At 38.3% G+C, this 26,581-nt stretch overlaps 1 protein-coding gene across 2 annotated transcripts in view; it reads right to left on the reverse strand.

The window, feature by feature from the left end:
* The window catches only part of Armh4 (armadillo like helical domain containing 4), a 104,156-nt gene that overhangs the window by 69,994 nt on the left and 7,581 nt on the right, over positions 1–26,581 (reverse strand). For both annotated transcript variants that reach the window (XM_036199518.1, XM_036199519.1), the window contains exons 2-4: positions 23,658–25,041; positions 19,920–20,159; positions 17,798–17,989 (exon numbers count right to left, since the gene is read on the reverse strand). In XM_036199518.1, coding sequence (XP_036055411.1) covers positions 17,798–17,989; positions 19,920–20,159; positions 23,658–24,990 — 1,765 coding nt within the window. In that variant the 5' untranslated portion in view covers positions 24,991–25,041. The remainder of the gene's footprint in view (positions 1–17,797; positions 17,990–19,919; positions 20,160–23,657; positions 25,042–26,581) is intronic.

Here is a 26,581-nt window from a genome sequence, read left to right on the forward strand (position 1 = left end):
CTCCCAAGATCAAATACTTGGTGAGGGACGTTTTGCTGACAAGAATGTACAAGATATTTATGATGAGCATACAATATACCTATGTCGTACAGCAGCTCTAAATGCTTGGGAAAAATTCCAGAACCTGGAAAAGCAACTGAGGTATATACAAAGCTATTTCAGGGACCACATGAACCCTTCACTGATTTTTTTACAAAGGCTGAACACAGCTATAACAAAGGCTATGTCAGATAAAGAATTAAGAAAAGTATTAACTGAGTCTTTGGCATTCAACAATGCTAATGCAGAATGCAAAAGAATACTTACAACATTAAAGATCAGATCAGCTCTTTTGGAAGAATGGATTCAGTATACTAATGGTGTTGAGTCTCTTAACTACAGTAATGAGGCTTGGATAGGAGAGACAAATCCCAGAGGTGAAAGAAGGCCCCGTGGTACCAAATGTTTTAAATGTGGTACACCAGGTCACATAAGTAAAAACTGTACATGGGGTAGTCCTAGAGGTAATACTCATTCTAGGAATAGCCTAAACAGGAGACCCCAACCACCTCCTGGATTGTGTAGAAGATGTGGCAAAGGCCAACATTGGACTAGTGAGTGCAGATCAAAAATAGATATACGAGGCAACCCTTTCATGGTGGGAAACACCTCAGGGGGCCTCTTGCAGGACCCCAAATCAAATGTTGTAAGAAAATTCCCAGCCACTGTGGAAGCTATTCCTCTCCAGGACAACTGAATAAACCAATGCCTAATGTAAAAACTGATACTGCAATGGATGATAAAAACAGCTCTGATAGATGAATCACAGTTTACAAAGAACACAATAAAACAAATATTTTGGCAGACTTCCCTAAATGAGCAAAGACCAAAGCTTAGAATTCGAATTAATGGCTTGGTTCTGGAGGGCCCGGTAGACACAGGTGCGGATGTGACTATAATTACACAAAATCATGGCATCCGAATTGACCTCTTCAAGAGGTAGATGTCCAACTTTTAGGAATTGGCACCTTATCTCAGGTAAAACAGAGTTCGAGATGGGTTGAATGCATAGGGCCAGAAGGACAGAGAGGAAGGCTAAAGCCATATGTAGTAAATGTAGCAGTAAATCTATGGGGCTGAGATCTGTTACAACAGTGGAATACCTAGATTAAAATTCCTACACTCTCAGAAAAGGAATACCGGCCAATGCATGTTTCTAGGAATAATATCATAACATGCTATAAAAAACAGTCACCAACCATTCAGGCTGTACACAAACAGAGCACAACTGCTGTTGAACTCTCAGAAGTACCAACTGCCTTACCTTTCAAATGGCTAACTAATAAACCTGTCTGGGTTGGACAGTGGCCTTTGACAAAAGAGAAGCTACAAGCTTTAGAACAGCTGGTTCAAGAGCAGTTAAACGTTCAACACATTGAAGAATCTACCAGCCCTTGGAATTCTCCTGTATTTGTTATTAAAAAAAAGTCTGGTAATTGGAGAATGTTGACAGATCTGAGAGCTATTAATAAAGTAATTCAGCCAATGGGCTCCCTACAGACTGAGATGCCCTTGCCCTTTCTGCTACCCAAAGAATGGCCTATAATAGTTATTGACTTAAAAGACTGTTTCTTTACCATACCCTTACAAGAAAATGATAGAGAAAAATTTGCCTTCACAGTTCCTAATTATAACAATTCTCAGCCAGTCAAGAGATATCAGTGGAAGGTCCTCCCACAGGGATTGTTAAACAGCCCTACCTTATGCCAATATTTTGTGCAAAAACCATTGGAGATAATTCGTGTAAAGTTTCCACAATCCATAATTTATCACTATATGGATGATATTCTATTAGCTGATTCAAAGTTAGACACATCAGAAAGCATGTTTGAAGAAGTAAAAAAAGTTTTGCCTTGCTGGGGACTGCAAACTGCTCCTGAAAAAATACAAAGAGGAGATTCTATTGATTACTTAGGATATAAGATAGAGCTACAAAAAATTAGACCCCAAAAGAATACAACTGAGGAGAGATAGATAGAAGACGCTTAATGATTTTCAAAAGTTGTTAGGAAGCATTTCCAACTTATTGGGTATCATGGGAATACCCAAAGATGGACTACAAAATTTGGCTAATACTCTAGAAGGGGACAAAGAATTAAATAGTCCAAGAGAATTATCAGCCGAAGCTGAGAAGGAATTGGCTCTAGTAGAAAAGAAAATTTGAGAAGCACATGTGGATTGTGTGGATCCAGAACTTAAATGCATTCTTGTCATATTCCCCTCCAGACCTTCCCCCACAGGTGTTTTGATGCAGAGGGAAGTTATTATATTGGAATAGATATTCCTACCATGTAGACCAAATAAGAAATTAAAGACTTATATAGAAAAGTCCTCTGATTTGTTTCAAAAAGGTAAATTAAGACTTCGCCAGTTGACAGGAATGAACCCAGCAGAAACTGTAGTACCTTTAACTAATGAGGAAATTTCATCACTATGGAAAGATAATGAATACTGGCAGAGAGCCTGCAGTAACTTTTTGGGAGAGATTAACAATCATTATCCCAAAAGCAAGAGAATAGAATTCATAAAGAAGACTGAATGGATCCTTCCTCACATTGCACGACACAAGCCAATTTCTGGAGTCCTCACATTCTATACTGATGCAAATAAATCAGGGAAAGCAGAATACAAATCAGGAGACTTAAGTAAAGTGGTACAAAGTCCATACAGCTCTGTACAAAAGGCAGAACTGTATGCCGTTCTTATGGTACTGATGACTTCACAGAACCCCTCAATATAGTCACTGACTTTCAATATGCAGAGAGAGTTGTTTTACATATTGAAACTGCTGAATTTATTCCTGATAATACAGAATTAACTTCATTATTCATACAGTTGCAGGAAATCATCAGAAAAAGGGAACATCCTATATATATATAACACATATCAGATCCCATACAGGTCTGCCAGGACCTCTAGCACAAGGTAATGATGAGATTGATCAGTTACTAATAGGTAATGTGCTAGAAGCCTCAGAATTTCATAAGAAACACCATGTAAATAGCAAATGTTTGAAGAAGGATTTCTCTATTTCTTGGCAACAAGCTAAGGATATTGTGAAAAAAAAAAATTTCTACTTGTTCCTTCTATAACCAAACTCCATTACCTGCAGGGAGCAATCCAAAAGGTATACAAAGAAATGAAATTTGGCAGAGGGATGTGTTTCATTTTGCAGAATTTGGAAGATTAAAGTATGTACACCATACCATTGACACCTATTCAGGATTTCAGTGGGCAACTCCTATGAGTTCTGAAAAGGCTGATTCTGTGATTACACACCTATTAGAAGTTATGGCCATCATGGGAATACCTGTACAAATTAAGACAGACAATGCCCCAGCATATGTGTCCAATAAAATGAGACAGTTCTTTGCTTATTATAATATAAAGCATGTTACAGGTATACCACACAATCCCACAGGCCAAGCAGTCATAGAAAGATGCAACCGAATTTTAAAGGATATGCTAAATAAACAGCAACAGGTAACAATGACTCCTAGAAATGGACTGCATAGTGCTTTATTAACCTTGAATTTTCTCAATGCTGATGAGAAAGGAACAACAGCTGTGGAGAGACATTGGATGACAGACAAAACTCCTGAGCTATACAAACTGGTTTATTTCAAAGATGTGTTGACCTCAGAATGGAAACCTGGATATGTCCTACGTTGGGGAAGGGGTTTTGCTTTTGTTTCCACAGGAGAAGAAAAGCTATGGATACCAACAAAGTTAATAAAAATTTGATTCAAACAGGAGAAACCCCTTGATGAGGAGAAGTAAAAGATCATCCACCAATGTGACATCTCTTCAAGTTGTAAGAAAAATTTAACAATCAAAGGTTGAGGTAGAGTTCTGTTTTTGTCTTTCCAGGATAATGGAAATACCCATCTTCCAGAAATCATAAGGCCTTGGATATCCAGATGTTTACAGCAGAAAGAAAGAATCTATTGGTACCAATCTACACAGGGTAAAATATCACTGTTTAACATCTATATCTCTATCAATCTAGAATAGTTGTGGTTCCAATTCAATTATAAACCAAGCTGGCTTTGGAGATGGAATTGGCTCACTCCTTCTCTAAACTCAAGCATATTTATAAAAGAAAAGGTTGAGAGATTCTTTAGTCCCATATCAGAAAAGCCCTCTGATGTGAGACAGAAGGAAACCAATTATAAGGGACCATTGTCTTCAAGATTCTAATTCTCTACATGCTTACCCTTGATGTCTCAGAATCCTTTCTTACATGTCATGTCATCTTTAAATCCAAACCTTCCATTCTGATAAAAAAATAAGTTTTTCCAATAGCAATCTCTGAAGTCTCCAGAAGGAAGATGGGGCCCCAACAACAACAACAACTCTACACAGTCCAGGATGATGCCATGGTAATCATCATCATACTACACTTCTTGCCAGAATTTCAGACAATCTTACCCATTACACTGAGAGTTGCTGCAGAATCTATAGTTAGTATAACTGAGATTTAACTATCTGAGCTTTCTCAGAATACCCAACAGAGATACCATCGCCCCCTAAACAGCAGGAAGCAGTTCTAAGAAAATGACGCCCCTTCTCCCTAAGGTTTCATATTTCTCAGGGTTATGGATGATGGTTCTAGGGTTGGGGGTGGAAGAAACTGTTAAACTCAGTACTCTCCTTAATGAAAGAAAATATGTCTCAAAAAAAGGGAAAAAAAGAAATGAAATGGTATAAGATATTATGGTAGACTATCATACACATTAGTAAACAAATTTAGTAAAATAGCAGCCTTAGATAATTTACACTGTAATTTGCACTGTTATGAATTCTTATATGTTGATACAAATATAAACTTTTTATATTCCTATTTAAGATAATTTGTATATTGATACAAATACAAAACTATGTTTGTTATAATGTACACATATTTTTACTCTTATTTAAAATATTTATATATTGATACAAATGTAAATTTTTATCTGTCATACTGTATGTATGTTTTACTTCTGTTTAAGATATTCTGTATACTGATATATATTTAGGATTATTATCATGTTGCATATTGCACTATACATTCCTACCTGTTAAAGATATTTTGTGTATTGTCACAATTTTAAAGTCATTGTCCTTTTACTGTACATTTGCTTACAAACTGTTTGCCTTGGTTATATAAAGCCTTAGTCCTTAGGTTGTTTCGGTAGATAAGACTTATAGATTTATTGTCACCTATGCTTGTCATCTCTATAATTATGTTAGTTAGGTTATCCAGATTTATAAATACATAGGTCAGATGCACAGGTAATCTTCAAACACTTCATGGACCTAGAGAGAATATGGCATTTAAATAACTTAGAATTCTATTGACGTGAGAGACAATTGCTCCTGGCAGCACCAATTTGATGCCAAGAGAATGTTTGGTTTCTAAGACATTTCCATTTGGAAGTTTGTCTTCTTGGCACAAAATGGCCTACTGGACAAAGAACTGCCCTTGCCTCAACTGCTGACAGTACAAATGCTGTCCTTTCTGGACAAGCAGGACACAAGGAAAGCGACCACTGTACTTTGCCAAGACAATGTAAGATGGTCTTTCAGAATTCCTGCTTCTGAAAATGGTTTGTCAGATACTCTAGGCGTGTAGCCAACTTGAATGCACCAATAATGCTGAGAAACATTAGGTGGCTGTCCAGCCTGCCAGCTGTCTCTATCTACTCTTGCAAGACTCCCGAAAGTTGCTTGTGTCCTTCTCCCATTTCTCAGGTATTATTATATTCTTTCTCAGGTCTTTGATGAGGTTGAAGACTAGCAGTTATAGTTACAACTTAATATATATATAATCTTGATAGAATATATTAAGTATTAGACTCAGGTTCTTTAGGATAGGACACCTTTTGGAATGATCTTTGTAACATGCCACCAACCCACGCTCTAGACTTCCCTTGATTTTAGTATGTGTTTTTTACTTGATATTGTTTGCATTTATTGTAATTCCAGCTTATCTAGGTCATTATCCCTCATTACTCCTGGACAATATTTGATAACCATTTCTTTGTATATAGTCTTGTATTAGGTTAGAACCTTCTTATTTAGACAAAAGGGGGAGATGTAGTGGGTAGCCATCCCAGCCTTGGCCTGGAAGTTCCAACCCCCATTGAGGCTTTGGTAATGGTCACACCCACAAGGCAGGGCTAAGGGAGGATGCTGAAGACCCAGGATCAACAGGAGAGGCCTCTCTTGGTTCTGGGACCCTGGATGCTGGAGGTAGAATGAGCAGAGTTCTCCAGAGAACACCGCTGGACTGCGCCATACCTTTCCCAGACCCTGCAACCTATCCCTTCATTTGTAAGTTACCCCACAAAATAAACCTCCCTTTTAACTACTACTATTAAGGAGCGGCCTTAATATTTTCACCAATACACACACACACACACACACACACACACACACACACACACACACACACACATACATCTAAAAGCTAATTAAAAATTATTAAACTCAAGTGATATTATTACCTATTAAACTTGCCTTCTTCAAAAACGTCTGTTCACTTCAATCTGCTCTTCTGAATGCCAAATAAACATGATCATTGAAGCTTCCCATATTTGTCTGCACAATTTCATTGAAAATATTAAAGTTCAAACTTCCTACTGAATGTGCAACAGCAAATATAATTTAAAATTTCCTGAAAAGTAGCCTTAACACTATTTAAAATGATGTTATTGAGAAAAGAAGAGCTCTGAGGCAAGACAATTAGTTTACTTCAAACAGTAGTTGAAAATGTCTTAATATTTATTTTACTTCATTTAATTTTCCTTTCTTTAAATCTAAGGGTTTTGCTCTTGATCCTATCCTTGTCCCTCTCTGGTTAACAGACTGAAGAGACCACTCTATCCAACTCCACTGGCTATTGTTAATGAACACCTAGCCTCCTTTCAGCCTTGATCACATACAATCTCTATTCCCCTGCTATCTGCTATAATTCCTGCCCACATTAAAGCAATAGTGGTGACTTCCAGACTGTAACTTCTGCTTGTTAAACAATCTGCTCTTGATTCAGATAACAGCCTCTTGGAAACAGGAATAGAAGACCATTCTCTTTCTCCAGCTGCACTGTGGAGAAGCACAGAGGCTGCATTAGCCTTGTATTCATACATCTTGAGCCATCCAATATAAAATCTTTGATTTCAGCAACTTAGTTACCATAAAATAATACTTTCTTTAATAAAATGAATAAAACTTGGGTATAAAACTCCACATCCATGCAAAAGATAAATTATAGACTGGATAGGCTGATTATTGACTGCAAAATCTCCAATTTAAGTAGATTTTTCCCTTCAAAGTGTAAAAGAGGTCAACCTTTCCAAAATGAGGGGAACGTAGTACTTTGTGGAGATATGTTTTATTTACTATACCTGTGAGCCTTCACTTCTTGAAAACAGAATTTGTCATATCCAACACTAAGGATCAAGCATTGCATCTTCCTTGAAACACTCCTCAATTATGTACCCTTTAGGAAAGCTGAATGTAGAGTTTAGAAAGCTGTGCTATGTGTAATGTGTCAAAAGAGTGTGACATCATCTTTTAAAGGAAAGGTCATTTATACTCTGTTGTCATACTGGGGAAGGTGGCATGGGGGAGACAACACTTTATAAACTGACTCCAGCCAGTGCTAGAGACTGACACCCTGTGCCTTCCTTTTCTCAATTTCCCAATATGATTTAAAGATTAACTTCAGAATACTGAGCTCCTCTCGCTTAATAGAGTGCAAATGTCCACGCAGATTCTTCCAAGGATGTGAAATAATGTGTGACCCCTCAGTGGCATCCACGAAATCTACACAAATTCTAGAAGAATATAATTGGGAGCTCTCACCTCATTCACCCTGTTTTAAATACTCAATTTTGGGTAAAAACAAAACAAAAAACAAAAAATTAAAAAACCAAAAAACACTAGACTTGAGTGGTCGCACAAATAGCAAGTGAAGGCAAACACAAGGGTCATTATAAAGACAAGCACTCCAGGTTCCTGCTCTGATTTCTCTGTGATAGACTGTGATGTGGAAGTGTAAGCTAGAAAACACACACCCTACTCCCACCCACACAAGTTACTTTTGGGCATGATGTTTTATCACAGCAATATAAAACCTAACTAAGACACTGAGCATGAACTTGGGGGTTACTGGACCTCGCTGTTTTTCTTTTTGATGTGGTTACATTGAATAAATCTCATTTTCTGCTTTTCAAAAAAAATAAAAACTAAAAAAAATAAAGACAGGCACTTAATTTCACACAACACCTGGCCATTGTGCATATGACTAGATAGGAAGTGCTGACCCTGCTCCTAAGCAGGATGTAAAGATGACAAATTGAGACATCATACACTGACTGTCATTGCATAGGAGAGCAGATTCATTTGGAGTGTGCAGAGTATAAATATAAAACTGAGGCCAGACCTGGTGTCACCTGTAATCCCAGCACTCAGGAAATTGAGGCAAAAGGATCATGAGTGTGTATCCAACCTGTGCTACATTGTAGGATTATGCATCCAAAAATTAGAAAATTACTTACAACAAATAAACATCTGAATTGACACACAAATCAGAATGTTTCACATAACAGTGAAAAGACTGAGCTTTTCTTAGATCTGATACCATTAAGCTCAGATGTTCCTCCTGACAATATAAACCATCTGTCTGGATGTGCTCTCCCTGCAACACATTCTACTTCCTACTGTCTTCCTGTCTTGATCATTGCTATTATCATGTCGTCTACCTGCCACCCAGACAATGACTGCATAGGGAGATGTATTTCTTTATAATTATTAAGACCCAGTAGTACATGATAAATGACATATAATTTTAGGAGGTGAGGTCATCAGTCATAAAACCAAGTCACATTATATATTCACTCCATGTGTAAAAGTACATTAAGAATACTACATGCAAGATCACATTTACTTTCACAACTCATGTAGAAATAGCAATGTCTTTGTTTTACAGATGGGAAACTGGGTTTGAAGATGGTAAAAACTCTGGCAAAAATTCAGTGCAGATTTATGGTGGAGCCAGGACTTACACTCTTGTGAGTGTTTGAGACCAGAAGCAGGGGCGTTTTCCCAGTGCCTGCTGTCACTCATTGTTGGAGCTGGCTGGTCTGAGAGGCTTCACAGAGGAAGGGTTTGAGCAGAACTAATTCTGTCGCTTTCTCCTCTCTTCATTTTAATTTCATTGCTCTGTCTTTGGAATGACGGGGGTTCTGCTGGTTCTTTCCCTATGATATAACAACTTTACTATTCTGTAAGTGAGAATCGTGTTACAATGTATAGAAATGAATCAGGCTTTGTCTTGATTAGCTCTGTCAATTTGACACAGCCCAGAGTCATCTGGGAGAAACTGCCTAGACCAGATTGGCCTGTGGGTGTGTCTGTGGGAAACTATCTTAATTATTCATTGATGTAGGAGGTCCCAGACCACTGTGGGGCAGCATCACTTCCTAAGCAGTTTGTCCTGGGCAATATAAAAAAGCTAATTTATCACAATCCTGCCAGAGAGTTTTCAAGCAGCATTCCTTCCCAGTTTCGGCTGTTGTTCCTTAGCTGTGAGTTCCCTGGTTAGAGGTAATGCTGTATGGAATGGCAAGCAGGTCTGCCTTCGGGTTTCTGCCTTGAGTCCCAACCCTGACTTCCCTCAGCTATAGAATGCAACTTGTAGTTTAAAAACAGACAAACAAAACAAAAAAACCCTTTCCCTCCCTAAAATGCTTTTGGTCAGAGTGTTTTATCACAGACACAGAGATGAAACTAGAACAGCTTCTGATGTGGATGGGATTATCTCTGAAGGATGAAATGTACACGGTGTTAATCAGAACTAATCATGAGGCTCATTGAACTGTTTCTTTCCCAGAGTTAAGGGTATGCCCTTCAACCTAGAAGGATGATAGGCTGTGTGCATGTGGGAGATGGGGGTCGCTACTTGGCCTCAATAAGCTTATCATGCTGAAGTCAATGAGACTCTTCATACCATTTTAGTAGGAGATATTTCCACGAGATACTATTGTCTGGAATTATTGGTGTAGAAAGAGCCAGCATGGCTGCAGAAGGAGACACTAGGAAACACAGGCAGAACCTATCACAGCAAAACAAATTTAATGTTTCCAAGTGTGTCCAATCTTATATGAGCATTTAAATAGATCTGTCATATCTTTTTATGACATTTTCTTTGAGAGTCATGTATGCCTTTGAACATTAAGAGGTAATATGTTCCAAGTGGGGTGGCTCATGCATATAATCTTAGAACTTGGCAGGCTGACCCAGGATGACTGCCCTAAGTTCAATGCCAGTCTGGATTATATAGTCATTTCTAGGACAGTGTGTGCTGTAAATGAGACCTTTCCTTAAAGAAATAAAATAAGGTAGGTAGGTACCTGAGTAGCATCATGTTGATGGACAGAGCCAGCTAGAGTCCCACTGATAGATAGACATATGCTTACATCCATTCACACCTTTCTCAGATTTAATAATTTGTACTCAGCACAATGGAATCATCATGTTTCCATCTGTAAAGGAATATGTGTATGTGTATATATATGCCCATCTTCATACTGAAAACCATGCCTTGATAAAGGGCCAGCGAGATGGCTCTGTGGGCAATGGCACTTATTGCCAAGCCTGACAAATGGTGGAAAGAGAGAAATGACTTCTACAAGTTGTTCCCCCAGCCTCCATGTATGCACAGACACACAAAACAAACACACACAATAGTGCAAGTTTAAAATATTCTTAAAAAGAAAAATGTCTTCTCTGAGAATATCTACAATACATTTGATGTCTGTATGCAAATATCATAATGAAGCCCATCATTATTAGGATTAGTACATGCTAAGAACATTTTTAAATATCTTGAAATCTCTGCAAGCTATTACGTACTTCCAGGCAACATGTTTGCTTCAGTTGCAGAGAATCACAACAATTAGAAATCTCTGCTTTAGCCACTTCCCACAGAGACTCTGGAGTATGGAGCATGAGCCATATCAGTCATTCAGAACAGAATCCTCTGTTTGTACCTGAATATACCTCCCATGAGAAACAGAGTACAGTTTCTAATAAAAGTTTGTTGGCCTAAGAATGAGGACATGGCTGGATCTTCTGAATTGCCTCTCCTGTCACATCTGTTATTAAAGCTATTTATTTTTAAAGACAGGGTCTCACTTTATATCTCTGGCTAGCCTAGAACTCACCATGAGGACCAGGCTAGTCTCAAACTCATAGAGATCCACTTGCCTCCTTCTGCCTTTGAAGTGCCGAGAATGAAAGTATATGCTACCACTCCACCTTAATCTTAAAGAATTATTCATCTCACCACTATATGAATTAGAAAATTTTTCTTGGTTCAATGTCCATAAAGTAATTTATCACTAGTGTCACACATGTGGTATCTGTTCATTTCTCTGTAACATTTTTCCATATTTGAGGATTTGTCACACTCATTTTTCTGTAAGTATCAATGTCATAATAAAGAAAGATATCCATGCAGATCCAAATACACAGACATATGAACATATATGCCTATTTCACATTTCTTTAGCCAGGAGCTAGCATTTTCCTCCTGACCTTGAGTTAATCTTGCATTCTTTTATTTACACATCTATTGTATATCTTCTACTATAGCTGTGCTGTGTTAAGTCAAGCTCAATCTCTGATTCTTCTTGGTATTATCTGAACTGCCAAATACTTTCCAAATGCATTCATAACCAAATAACTAAATAACACAGCTACACCACAGAATACAAACAAAACAAAAACGCTGTCTTTATCATGAGTCCTCTGAGAGGGTGGTTTTTGATGACTAAAGATGAGCATATCAAGCAGTACTGGGTTGGGCAAGAAAAGTACACACAGTTGTACACACACACACACACACACACACACACAAGCCAATGGAGGGTATCAACTTTGCAGTAACAATGTTGCTGAATCGTGTAGGTATACCGATAAATTAATTATTCCCTATGGTAAGAAAACATACCAGAAGAGTAGAATGGATGTCAGAGGTCTTTCTTCAGTGGCAGAATTTGTGGATATAACTTCATGGTAGTGCATCATAATATTAATTTTAAATATTTTTGAAATACCACTGAGCAAGTGCCTATTACTAGCAAGCATGCGACAGACCTTCTGAGTGCTAAGGGATCAGTTGTGCTACCCTGAAGAGCTGACAGATGCTCAGGAGAGGCCAGCCAGTCACAGATGCCTACAGAAGCATGATGACTCAGGACAACACAACAAAAAGACCTACCTGAAGAGGCAATCGATATCTGAAATGGCCAGCAATCTGTTTTTCAAAATCTGCCACACACCCTTACAAATGATGCACAGAGGGCTGGAGAGTTAGCTCAGAGGTCAAGATCATTCACTCCTTATACAGAGGAGCTGAGCCAATTCCCAACATCTTTATGGCTGCTTACAACCATGTATAACTCAGTGTCAGGAGATCCAACTCTCTTATGGCCTCTGTGGACACAAGACATCTATGTGGTACCCATACATTCGTGCAGACAAAACACCCATCCAAATTAAATAATATTTTAAGTCAAAGGAACCTTTCAGTATCCTCAGCGGAGCTTTCAAGAAATGTATCTGAGAAACTGTTCTATAATGTCTCTTAGGGCACCTCTAAATTGCTTTCTAATTAACCAACAAGAAAAGACAAAGCTTTTTTTTTTTTTTTTTTTTTTTGGTTTTTTGAGACAGGGTTTCTCTGTGTAGCTTTGCACCCTTCCTGGAACTTACTCTGTAGACCAGGCTGGCCTCAAACTCACAGGGATCCACCTGGCTCTGCCTTCCGAGTGCTGGGATTAAAGGCATGCGCCACCACCACCCGGTGGACAAAGCTTTTTGATTTTAGCCAAACTGCAAGACCATCGCCTTGCCAAAAGTGTCATCTCAGTTGCCAGAATAAAGGCATCTTTTCCAAACACAGCTTTCTGTCCCAGCTTTTGTGAGGCTGGTAGATCTCTGTGAGTTCAAAGCCAGCCTGCTCTACATAGACAGTTCCAAGCTAGCCAAGGATACAAAGTAAAATCCTGCCCCAAAAACAAAATACAACAAAGAAACATAACTTTCTCCTGAAATTCTTATGCCATCTGTAGAGAGAAATTTATGCTTTCCTATGTTTTTATACTGTATATGAATCAATTTATAAGTATTAAACTAAATAAAATATACAAAACATAACCCACCAACAGCAAGTCAACAGCCTTTCCATTATCCTTGCATTTATTATAGAATTATTGTTCATTTATTGCATTAAAAAAACTGTGTGCAATGGGTTATTTGAAACAATGAAGAAATGGGAATTGTCTGGGATAAGGCACAGTCTCAACATTGTGCTCATACATTCATCAAACAGGACCAATCCCAACACTGAACTCAAGTTGTCCAGATAAGGCATCCTAGAATTCCTTCATCTCTTGCAGCATCCCAGCAGAGCCTGATCTCTGTCTCCCTGTTTCTGCTGTACCAGTTCTCAATTCCAGACATTTTACAAAGAGAACAGAAGGAGGGTAATCACAAGACCTGAGATATCTCAGCCTTGATTTTATAGCTCTCACATAAACTTAGTATCTGGCAGAAATAGAGTCACTGCAAATTCTTCTAAATATTGAATTCCTCTTCTGTAACACAAATCTTAAAAGGTCTTAATAATAATTATAAAAAAAAAATCCCAGAGCCAGATATTAGGGCAAAAAAGCTGAAAGATCAGAGAAACAGAGCAAGCTAGTTCTTACCTCTACGAAATCTTCAGCTTCAAAAGAGAGAGTTCCTGTTTACTCACACCTTATATATCTTTCTGTGCCCTGCCATCTTACTTCCTTCCTAGTGCTGGGATTAAAGGTGTGTGCCACCACTCCTAGCTCTGTTCCTAATGTGGCCTTGAACTCACAGAGATCCCAGTAGATCTCTACCTCCCAAATGCTAGGATTAAAGGCTTGTGCTACCACTGCCTGACCTCTATGTTTAATATAGTGGCTGACTTTGTCCTCTGATCCCCTGGCAAGCTTTATTGGGGTGTACAATATATCACCACACTCTTCTTTTCCTTTTTGCAATGCTTGGGGTTGAACTCAGGAACTAATACATGCCAGGCAATCACCAGACCACTGAGCTACATCTTCTGTCTGTAATGTTGAATTTTTCAAGCAATGTCCTACTTCCTACAGAATCATTGTTATAATTTTGTAACATAGATTAATTTCCACCTCCTTAGTAGTAAACAAAACATGAAAAAAGTTTAAATTATGTAAAGTAAATATATATCATCTACTGAGTTTTAACAAACAGAAAGTGGAAGTTTTAAAATATTAAACCTTATTCCATTTAATATCAGCACTAAAATACTCAGCTTAACAACCCAACAAAATTTCAAGTCTGCTTTCAAAAATTATCACAAATTTAAATTAGTATTTCAGTGTACATAGAAACATTAATATCTAAAAATGAGTTTAATTGCAAATGGGTACACATATAAATTTCCCATTGTCATATCTTTAAGAATTACATTTGACAAACCTGTATTTAAAAAATGCTGAAATACTAGTAGAATTATACCTGTACTAAATAGAATGCTTTTTAAAAAATTGTACGGAAAATACTAACCTTTTTTTTTAAAGTGCATAAAAGTAAAATGTTTCTGATAAGGTGGAAAATAAACCATTATCTCATCAAAAATCAAACTGCATTTGTTGACATAGTAGAAGACTAAATGTGCAGATGGTGACATACAGTTACAAAAGGAGGCTTTCTTTGGGGTCCAAGAAAGCAAAACTCACTAGCATTTATCACATTACTTGGGCAGATGATCAGAGATGCCCATCTGCTCTCAGATCCATCTGGCAAACTGTCTGGGAGAAGACCCCTTTTATGAGTTTGGAATCGTGTCCCCAGGAGAATCATTCTAGTTTGAAGAAGTGGTACTTATGAACATGGCTTTATTCACAAGCAGAGTCTGGGCAGATAAGGTCAAGTTAAGATGAAACTATTAGGGTGGTTTCTAATCCAATGACTTATGACCCAGTAAAAGGAGGAAACTGGAGCAAGGGCATGAAGGAAGACAGCCTTGTGAAGACAGTGGAGTTAGGCTACCATGAACCAGTGGCCTTCTGGGACTACCAGAATCCAACTGTGGTGAGGCAGCTCTTGGCCTAGAGGCTTTGGAGGGACTATGACCCTGTTACACCTCAACTAAGAGTTGTGGGCTGCAGAACGGCACATGAAGAGCTTGCTATTATTTTAAGTCATTGTGAGCTTGTGGGACTTTTTATGGAGGCTCCAGGAAACTAGCACATCTTCTTAGTCATCATATGTGAGAAGTACAAAAGATGGTTCAAGAAAAAAAATGGTATCTTTAGCCTGTTTTGGGCCATATGTTATCTCACACATGATAAGTAGATCATTGGGTTCTGAATTTGTACAGTTCCTAGGTTCTGTCTCCTTGGGTATCCGATATCTAATATGGGCATTTTTTTTACATAATTGAGGTAAAATAACTCAATTATCTGGAGGAATGAATTTGTCTCTTTATAGGACGACAGTCAAGAGATTAAGTGTATAAGCAAATAAACACACTCTTTTTCCTGTGTTTAACAGAGTTTGATGTGTCCTAGACTGTCCTCAAACTCATACTTTTTTTTTTTTTTTTCTGAGACAGGGTTTCTCTGTGTAGCTTTGTGCCTTTCCTAGAACTCACTTTGTAGACCAGGCTGGCCTTGAACTCACAGAGATCCTCCTGGCTCTGCCTCCCGAGTACTAGGATTAAAGGCATGCACCACCACTGTCCTGCTTCAAACTCATTCTATAGCTAAGTCTAGACCAGTGTGAATTACACAGTCATACCCGGTCTCAAAAACAAAACAACCTTAAAAAGCCATTAAAGAATATATGACATAACTAATACATTATTTTGTTAAAAGTAAATTCTCTTCTGGTTTTAATTCTGTGGTGAAATTAAAGTGCTTTCAATCAATACTGCAAACTACATGTATATTCCTAGTAAAGGCAGAAAACACATGCTGAAAGTGGAGGGATTATATCCAGGAGTCTGGTTGGTTCATCTGCTTAAATACAAATAGCCCTTTCACCTTTCCGAGAGTTAAACATGAGCATAAAATTGTTATGTTTTTAATACATTGTAATTTAACATAAATCATGAACCTTGGTCTTTAGGAGAAATTTTATGCTATTCTAATTCTAGACCTTACCTTAAGCCCAACAAAGTAGCAGAAAAAGTATTTTTTTAACCAAAAATATCTTTCAGAAACCTTGACAAGAATCACAATTCAGTCAAAAACCTGACAACCATATTCTCAAAAAAGAAGCTGAAACTGAATTGTGTAGAAGAAAAGATTTCAAACCCCAGGATATCTTTAGGCAGGCACATCAGAAAAATTCTAACATATTTCAATACAACTGCCACCATCTATTAAATTTACAAAATTACTACGGTTTTATAAGGATAGACTATTCACAAATATATTTTTCTTTGATATAATGAGCCTTGCCAAGGAGATCTTCCAGCTATATCTCAGGTTAATTTAAAGAAATCCAATTGTTTTAGATGGTATTCAGAACTGAAAACACGAGGCACTGAGGCCAAAGCCATGTGGTATCTATCTTCATGTGTTCTGAGAGGGATGTTAGCCTTTGGGACTACATTGGTCTGCTTCTTTTTTCCCCCAGCATTCCTCTGTGAAATTCTGAGCCACTCTTAAAATGTGTTTCTCAGTGAGCACATCACAAGTGCCACCCTGGAAAGCTGTAGGACTTGGCCTGGAGAGATAGCTCAGTGGTTAAGGGTGTGTTTTGTTTCTGCAGAGGATCTAAGTCTGATTCCTAGCACACATGGCAACTTGCTATAGCTATAATTCCGGGGAATCTGATGTTTCTGGTCTCTAAGGGCACCAACACACACATGGGATGTACTCATACAGACACACACACACACATACATTCATGATTTAGAAACATGATCAAATGAATCTTTGTGGGAGGGAGCATCTCTTACACACCCAGCTGAACTTCTCCTTTGCACCTGAGAAAACAGAAAATAAAATCCTAGTACTTCTTACCTAGGACAGGGCTGGCTGCCTAATAAGAACTTCTCATGTTCTGGATTAGCATCCCTGTAACTAGCCCTCCAAACATTTGCACCTCTAACCTGATACTCCTTACCTTTCAGGGTACTCACTCAAGCAGTCACTTGACTGTGGGCCCTGTCTCCATTCTTACTCTTTATTTATGTACAGCTATGCCTCAATTACATTTTTCATGGCCAAAGCCAGTGTCTTAGTACAATTTTGGCACAATTTTCTCAGCACTAATTAATAAAGAAATTGTTTGTCTCTAGACAGTAACTAAAAGATGTTACTAAGAGAACATCCTAGTACTAAAAGAGTGATGTTATGAAAACACAGTAAACATTTGTCAAAACAATCAGATGGGAAAAACACAACTCTTCCATGTAAACCTACTGTTCTCATCCAGTCTGCATAATGGAACCAACTAAGACACTCATTTTAAATGTTAGTGCCATATCCCACCTATGTAAATTTAATTAGAATCACAAGGAGAAATCCCAGGCAGAGAGTTTTATTAAAAACAAACAAACAAACAAAACAAAAAACAAAAAACAAACCCACAAAACCTCTTTGGTGGAAGGACAGTTTATCCAGTGACTTAAACTTACATCTACATATTTGTTTACCAACTATGTGGTCAGAGACAAGAGTACCTTCAGATTCAAGTTGTTCCAGGCCATAGGAGGCAGCTGTATTTGGGTGGCTGATGGATGAAATAGTTCTTTCCTCAGACTGGAGTGCTGGAGAAGTTGTGGAAGCTTCCACAGTCATTGCAGAGGGTATCATTGGAGATCCCAAAACTGGCATGAATTCCTCATTTGGCCCTGTGATTGTGTCCATTAGGTCTGCCAGACACAAGAAACAGGACATGACCCACCAGACAATCATGACAGAAAATGCTAACATGAGCTTTGAAAGGCAAGGAAACAGTGTCTTACACACAGTAAACTCAGTACTTAGTTCAGCTCCTTTTCTCCTATCAACCCACCTACACACAGAAAATACCTCATCATCTGAGATGATACATGGCCTCAAATTGTAATTTCGCTTTTAAAATTTTATCTTCCACTTATTCTATTGATAGTATAATGGATGGTGCAGAATTTTGTATAGGGTACCAAAGGCAGAAAATTGTTTAAAAAATGTATGATTAAATGCCAGGGATTACTTTGGAAAGAACAAGTATGCCTCACCAATCACATGGAAGAGTCTGAATCTAGATCCATGACTAAAGTAGACTTTCTTTCAAAGCATCCATCTAAAGAAACTGTAACAATCATAGCTTGAATCGTCAGACTCTCCCCAGACAGAACTCACACATTCCCAACTTTCTGAATCAGGATCTCTTTGCCTGTGAGCCACAGGGGAAGTATATACATAATTCATATAATATATATATATATATATATATATATATATATATATATATATATATATATTATATATAAATTCCCATGATGGAGAGCCACAGGGCCCCTTATATTTCCTATGGGGAATACAAATTGGTGCAACAACCACTATGAGAAGGAGACATTGGCCCCTGATGTCAAATACTCATACATTCCGTGGCCAGCAACTCCACTTTCTATGAGAAAGTCCTTCACAGGTCTGAAGCCAGCATATAGAAGAGTATTCATAATAGCTGTAGTCACAACAGCTATACCTGGAAATGGCCCAAATACAGACAGCAGGAGCACAGATGAACACTGGATAAATAGTGAGATGTGTTTCCAAAATGGAGTATGATGTCAGAACAACAACAACTACGGGATGCCTGGCAATCAGAACAGTAAGCATAGCTTAAAAGGCCAAGTTCCAAAAGATTTATCTCTAGTACAATATTATGTCTTATAAAGTTAAAAACAGCAAAAAATATGAAATGTGTATTTGTAGTAGTAAGTATAGATAAATGAAACCTGGAAGTTGTGTGCAGTGAAGGAGATTATGAAAACAAAATGATAATCATGGTTACCAGTCAGAAAAGAGACATTTAGGGTAAGAGTCATCAGATTCCATGAAGGTTATTGTCAAGACTCTAGAGTTGAGTTTTGTGTTGTTTTGTTTGTTTTATTTTGGAAGGAGGATATTGAGGCAGAATTAGAAAGTATTTATTATATTTTAAAAATACCTCAATGAATCTTTGTTTAGACAATGATGAAATAAATAAATGAAGAACTACATATATTTCTTAAATATATTTTCTTTCTCTCTGTCTCTCTGTTTCTCTCTGGCTCTGTCTCTTTCTCTATCTCTGTGTCTCTGTCTCTCTCTCTCCTAAAAGATTCTGATAACCAGACAGATGTCAAAACTTCATTGCCAGAGAGAGAGAGAGAGAAAGAAAGAGAGAGAGAGAGAGCGCGGAGTACCTGAGGGTCTATGATATTGAAAGCCCTTTCACACATTACTTCTTTATCATAACCTAAGTAGACTACTGGAAATAAACAGAGGCCTACAGAAAGAAGTTCAGCAGCTTATCTGAGGCCACAGTCTTCCAGAGGGCCAAAGGTGGCTTTAAACCTAGGTCCTTACAAGTTTTAAATTCTCAACCCTGGCTCTTAGGAGGGAGTCCTCAGGAGGTTTGGACTTGGAGACCAGGAGAGTCACCTCATCCTTTGAGACTATAACGCATTTCTACAAGCACAGAGAGTTGACCATCTGTCCAGGTAGAGAACACGTACATGCTGGTGAAAGGCCAGGTGTCTCACTCATCCCAGTAACTCACAGTAAAGATCCACACTCCTCCTTCAAACACTGAAGCCACACTCCCCGACTGACCTTCCATAGAAGAGGTAACTTCAAGAGGCAAAGGGACAACAGTGGTGGAGGCTGGAGTGGCCAGAGACTCCCATCTTCTGGACAGCTCAGTGGCACCCACATCAGCAGACACAGGAGAGTGAGATGGCATGCCTTCTTCAGGCTCCCCACTGCCTCTGGGAACCTCAATATTCTCTTGTGTCACCATGGGTAATATGGGGTCTGGTTCTTGAGTGGCCATAGTCATCTCTTGAGTGATGTCTTAAAAGGAGGGAAACATTTTTAAATAGACCAAATTCTTATACACTAAAGTCTCCATGCGGTCAATAAATTGAAAAAGAGCAGATAACTCTTTCAGAGACGGGAATCAAAGAACAGTAAACAAATGTTACTGTAGCTGCTTGGGGGAGTTGTGGGGCAAACTAAGGCAGAAATAAAGAAGGAAATGTGAAAACAAACAAATCAACAAAAACCCTAGAATAAAATTGAAGCAAAATAGGAAGATGGCTAGCTGGGCTTCTCAGACATGCTTGAATATTGGTTGAATCAGTCTGGTAAGAAACAAACTATAAAAAACTAAGTCACACTAAAATCTCTCAGAAGTATTTTTCCATATTAATGTTAATATTTGCATATAAAAGGGGAAATAAAGTTGGCATTTTAAAATTAAAAAATAATAATTACATCAACCAGTGTTCACCTAGTTTCTAGGATAGATAGGCAGGGCAGTCAGGGTATGGTGTGCACTCTTAACTTACCCTCCCACATGCGTTAAAGGAGAGGGATCATGATACCACCCATGGAATCCTATCCCACAGTGGACAAGAATAATGATGACACAGACAGTTTACTTGGGTCAGAATTTTGATTCAACCACTCTCTAGCTTTGTGACCTAAGACAACTACTGATCATCTTTAGCTTTCGGTGTCCTTCACTATTAAATGAGAACAGTATTTACTTACTGTTTTTTCTTTCTCTCTCCCTCCCTCCTTCCCTCCCCCCCTCTCTCCTTCCTTCTTTTATTTTTTTGAAACAGGCAAAGTCTTTCTATTCCAAATATAACGTGGTACCTTGCACAAAGTAGTTTTCCAATAGACAACTTTTTCTTAGCTGTTTTATTTTTAAGTATGTCTTTGTGCATGTGTCTGTGTACACTAGTGCAGGTGCCCATGGAGGCCAGAAGAGGATGCTGGATTCCCTAGACCTGGGGTTACAGGTAAGTCCACCTGACGTGGGTGCTGGGAACCAAACTCAACTCCTCTGCAAGAGCAGTAAGGGCTCTTAACCACCGGGCCTGTTCATAAAACAGTAGGTAAAGGAGGCAATTATTACTGAGAGCATATTTGATCACCAAAATAGCCTGGATGTTATCAAATCTATTTTTCTTTTTAGTTTGCAACTGTAAAAGTCCAAAATATAACAATATAGACTTGCTGGTGTAATGTATCCTAGGGGCCATGTGATTTTATGTTCTAGAAACGTAAGTGCTATGGACAATTGAAACAAAATGATTATTTCATCATATTTAACATCTTCATGTTTACGCGAGCTCAACTCAATGTCTTTTTAAAAGCAGCTTATGCTATGAGTGATGGTGCATGACTTTATCTCAGCTATTGAGAGGCAGAAATGTGTGACCCTCTCCACTTTTGAAGCCACACACGGTTACATAGTAGTAAAATGTACCCTCACAAAAAGTTTAAATAGAACTTATAAAACGTTGTCTAGAAGTATCTATGAAAATGTAGACTTTACAGCCCTTTCAGTCTTCTAAAAATGAGTTAGAAACTGGGCACCGTAACACACAACTATAATCAGAGCACTCAAGAGGGAGAGGTGTGAGAATCCGGCATTAAAGGCCAGCTTTGGTAGTTTAGCAAGTGTGAGTCTGAGCCACTTGAGATAACTGTCTCAAAATAAAACAAAGCAAACAAACAAAAACTAAAAACTGAAATAGGCATGTAACCTGTTCCATCTTACTTTTGTTATTTATAAAATGATCACTTTTACCATTTTAATTAAATCTCAACAAAACTTTATAAGCCATATTACAAATCTGTTCATTTTTTTTTTCCTTTTCATTAACAGGTTACTTAACTCAGGTCATAAGATTTGCATATTCTAAAACAATTGGAAATGAATATATCCACTTTTTACATAGTATTTCCTTCTGGATGCTATTATGTAGCCAACTGCATAAATAATAACATAATCCATCAACAACCAATATTAAGGTTTCACCTTTTCATATTTTAAGATGAGGAGGTCAAGAAAAGGAAAATTCAGAATGAAGCCACTAGATAATTTATATTTTCTTTCCATATTATTTCTAACCAATTTATTTTGGGGCAAATAAGGTCAGAAAACCAAAGTGGATAATAGCACAGGATAAATTTTACCTAATTATTTTTGGTGAGAAATATCAAAGATGTGAATATATTTTGCAATGAGGTATAAATATGTATCATACATTGTTGTGAAACTAAAACATATACCTTCTTCCTTTATATTTTTATATGTATTTATATACTTTCATGACAAAAGATTTAAGAATATTCAGCTACATTGGTTTCAATGCTGTTGATATATTGACTGAGACATTTGTTTTTGGAAGCTGTCCTGTAGAGGTAGAATGTTCTAAAGCATCCCTGGCCCCTAACGAGGAGATATCAGAAGTAACCCTCAGTCAAAACAACTCAAAATATCTCCAAACATTGCCAAGTATCCCAAGGAGGAGTGGGATGTGCCGGAAACTGTCCTTAGTTGAAGACCTTGACATGTGCAAGGTATGATTTTTCATAGAGTAGATATGATTTATTTGAATACTCTGTCATTGATTAAAACTTGAATAACTGTTTCTAAGTCACCATTTAAAAATAAAACCAAAACCTAACTTAGCAGGACACATCTATAATCTCACTACGCAGGAGGTAGAGAGAATAGGATAGTCATATGTTTGAGGTCAACTGAACTACATGGTAAGTTTAAGACTAAAACCAAAGAAAACAAACAAATTAACTAACTAACTAACCAGCCAGGCATGATGACACACATCTGCAGTCCTAGCAATTAGGGGCAAAGGTAGGAAAATTGTGAAGTCAAGGAATCCTTTCATAATCCCATCTCAAAAAATTTTTAAAATACATACAATAAAAAATAAATCCAAATTAAAAGTTTCCAAATTAGAAAAGTTTGGGGGTGTTTTGTTGTTTCAATTTTGTACTTTTCTCTGTGGTGGTATTGTGCTCTCCAAAATACTGTGCACCCTAATAAATTTATCTGGGGTCAGAGAACAGCCAGCCACTAGATACAGAGGCTAGAAAATGGTGGCACTCGTGTCTTTAATCCTAGCATTCCACAGACAGAAATCCCTCTGGATCTCAGCCACACTGGAAATAGCCAAGCATGGTGACACACGCCTTTAATCCAAGAAGTGAGCCTTTAATCCCAGGGAGTGATGGCAAAAACAGAAAGATATATAAGGCGTGAAGACCAGAAACTAGAAGCATTTGGCTGGTTAAGTATTTGGCTGGTTAAGCTTTTAGGGTTTGAGCAGCACAATTCAGCTGAGATCCATTCAGATATGAGGACTCAGAGGCTTCCAGTCTGAGGAAAAAGGATCAGCTGAGGAACTGGCAAGGTGAGGAAGCTGTGGCTTGTTCTGTTTCTCTGATCTTCTAGCATTCACCTCAATACCTGGCTCAGGTTTGATTTTATTAATAAGACCTGTTAAGATTCCTGCTACATTTCTCTCTTACCTTTTAGCACATTTCCTAGTGCCTGATGTGTCTCAGACTCATATTGAGAGGTAGAAACTGCATTCTTTGAGAAAAGCATGGTTCTGTCCTCCAGGGTGGGTGCTGTGAAGCCTCTGGCACTTGGGAACAGGTTCACACTGGAAACCACAGGGTCTTCTGTCAGACTTGTGGGAGTTGAGGAAATTTGATGGGTAAAGACTGGTGATCTCTCTTCCTCCAGTGCAATTATCAGAGCTGTCCCCATGGGTGTCTCTCCTTCATGCAGCTCTGGAGTCATCTTGTTAACCTCTGTGGAAGTGGGGCTCCCCTCAATCCCTTCAAAGCTCTCAGGCATTCTGAGTGGTGGCTCTGTTCTCACTTGAGTCTCTACACTGTCTCCTAAATCTGGGGTCCTTGTCTGACTCACACTCTCAAATTTGGTGTCATCCCACTCATCACTTGGGACAGAAGAAACTGGAACAGCTGTGCTGACACTCACTGTGACCTTGAGGTCCCCCAGGAGACTGTCAGCTGTTGGATCAATATTCAAAATATCCTCAGGGGTTGCCACCAAGTGTGTGGTCTGGGTGTTGTCAGCCGGCTTGTCTGAGAGCCTCTTCCCATCAGACCCTGTGTCTGCTATTGAATCAGCACCAGGAAAGGCAATGGTCTTCTTGGCTGCATCTGTTTGAACTTTCTCAGTTCTTGGATTGGGGGTTATCATTTCTTTGGTATTTATATAAGATGGAGGTGTATTTCCCAAGCTAACTGCTTCTTGACTTTCAGATGTAAGTAACTGATAATCCATATACTTCAAGAAGTCACGTGTTATATCTGTGATCCCTTCTACAGTGGGCTGGGTGCTAGAACTGCTGTATGGTCCCTCCTGGTGAAGACTAACAGAAGTAGGTGAAGAGACAGCAATGACTGACTTGGCCTTGGGAAGTCTCTGTTTAGGAGACATTCTTTCAAGCTGACTGGGACCATGCCCTTGTTCACTGGTTGAGACCACTGGCTCACTGGAAGAGTGAAGATCAGGGATCTTCAGAAGCCCAGCTCCTGGAAGGTGGTGTTCTTTGTTGGCAGAGAATACTTTATCTAACTGCATCACTGTTGATCCTGCAGACAGTACCATTGGAGCTTCAGAGGACATCCGCTGGGGCATGTACTTTGGAGCAAAGGAGATGTTTTCTTGGTCACCTGTGTCCATCTTCTGAGGCTGCTCTTCCTCTGTATAAGCATGTGATACCTCCATCTTTTCTACTTTGGGGAAAGCCAGACATTGTGTGGCTAAGGGGAGGAAGAGAATGCTACAGAAAGCCACAGAGCTGTGCATCAGAGCTGGTCTGCTCATAATGGAAGAGAAATACAAGTTGAAGGAGTTGACAGCCCCAGTAATTGAGTCCTGTAGAAAAGCAAAGCATAGCACACTGTCATGTGGGTATATTTGCAAATGAGCTCCTTTAACTTAACCCAGAGGTACAGTGGTCTCCTTGACTTCCTCCCAGAGAAGGGAGGTAGGAGATGCTTGTTCTATTTCTTTGTCCCCTTGAGACATGGATAACCCAATTTGCTTTTCCTTTCTGAATTCTGCAGCTGATTTAACTTAAAGCTCCCTGAGAAATGGTACACAAAATGACTGTAGAAACAGCACCATGTCTAGGAGATGGAAAGTAAAAGTTACAAACACATTTAAAAAACTTTTGTGTTTCTGTGGTCTGCATGTTGGTGTCCCTAAAATTCATGAGACCTAATCATAGGATGGTGTTGGGAGATGAGGCTTTTAGAAAATTTGGTCATGAAGACAGAGCGCTGATGAATGTGACCAGAGTCACTATGAAAGATCCCCCAGACTCCACTTCCCTTCTTGTCTATCATGTGATCTCATAACACTTGACATCTGGGAACCAGGCCCTAACCAGATACCACATCTGCTACTACCCTTAGCTTGGACTTCAAGAGTCCAGACATGTAAGAGCTGAATTTGAGAACTTTTGTTATTCTCCTACTGTAACTGGAGTTGTTTATAGTTCCCTTCTTCTCCCCTCCTCATCTCCAGTTGTGGTATCTTGCTACAGTGATCAAAATGGAAAGTATGTTTTAAAACTTGATAAATATCAAAGCATACTGAAAATCAGTTATTTTCATGAGTTTAAAATGCATGTGAATCATTTTTTACCCAAAATATACTTTATAAATGTTAAAACTCTTTGCAACAACAAGAAAAATTATACACAAAACTTTCATGTTTCAAAAATTTTAGAATAAGAAAAGATACTTAGGCAATGTGAACATTTGTTATTTTTAAAGTGTTAAATTTTTACTTCTTGCTAGTTATCTATGGTTTATAGTAATTAGATTTTCTTAGACTCTTCAAACTACTCACATTCTCATTACAACTAATCCTCCAAATATATATTTAAACAGTTCATCACCCCACAATTTAAAGGTTTGCACGTAATGCACTATCCATTGTGCTGTGTATAGCTGTTTAATTTCACATTATTGAAAATTTCCAAATCCTGATCCCCAGCACAATAAGGAAAAATTGTTTAAGATTCTGTAAGTTTTCTAGAAGATTCAATCCAGAAATTAAAATAGAAAAAGCACATCCTCGTCCTTGTGAAGTTTACATTTCTGCTTTTGTTCAAGTGCATTTAACTAATCTGCCTTGATTATGCACATAATTTGAGGCGGTGAAATATAGAAACACACAATTTCATGAGATATTCTTCCCTGAAGGATAACAAGCTTTCACATGTTATCCCATTTAGTCTTTTATTGTTGTTTTGTTTTTCGAGCCAGGGTTTCTCTGTGTAACAGCCCTAGGTATCCTGGAACTCACTTTGTAAACCAGATTTGCCTTGAACTCTCAGAGATCCGACTGCATCTGCCTCTCAAGTACTGGGACTAAAGGTGCCGTGGGCCACCACTGCTGGCTCCCA

This window comes from Onychomys torridus, chromosome 9 (genome assembly GCF_903995425.1).
Source record: "Onychomys torridus chromosome 9, mOncTor1.1, whole genome shotgun sequence".
In the NCBI taxonomy this organism is placed as follows: domain Eukaryota; kingdom Metazoa; phylum Chordata; class Mammalia; order Rodentia; family Cricetidae; genus Onychomys; species Onychomys torridus.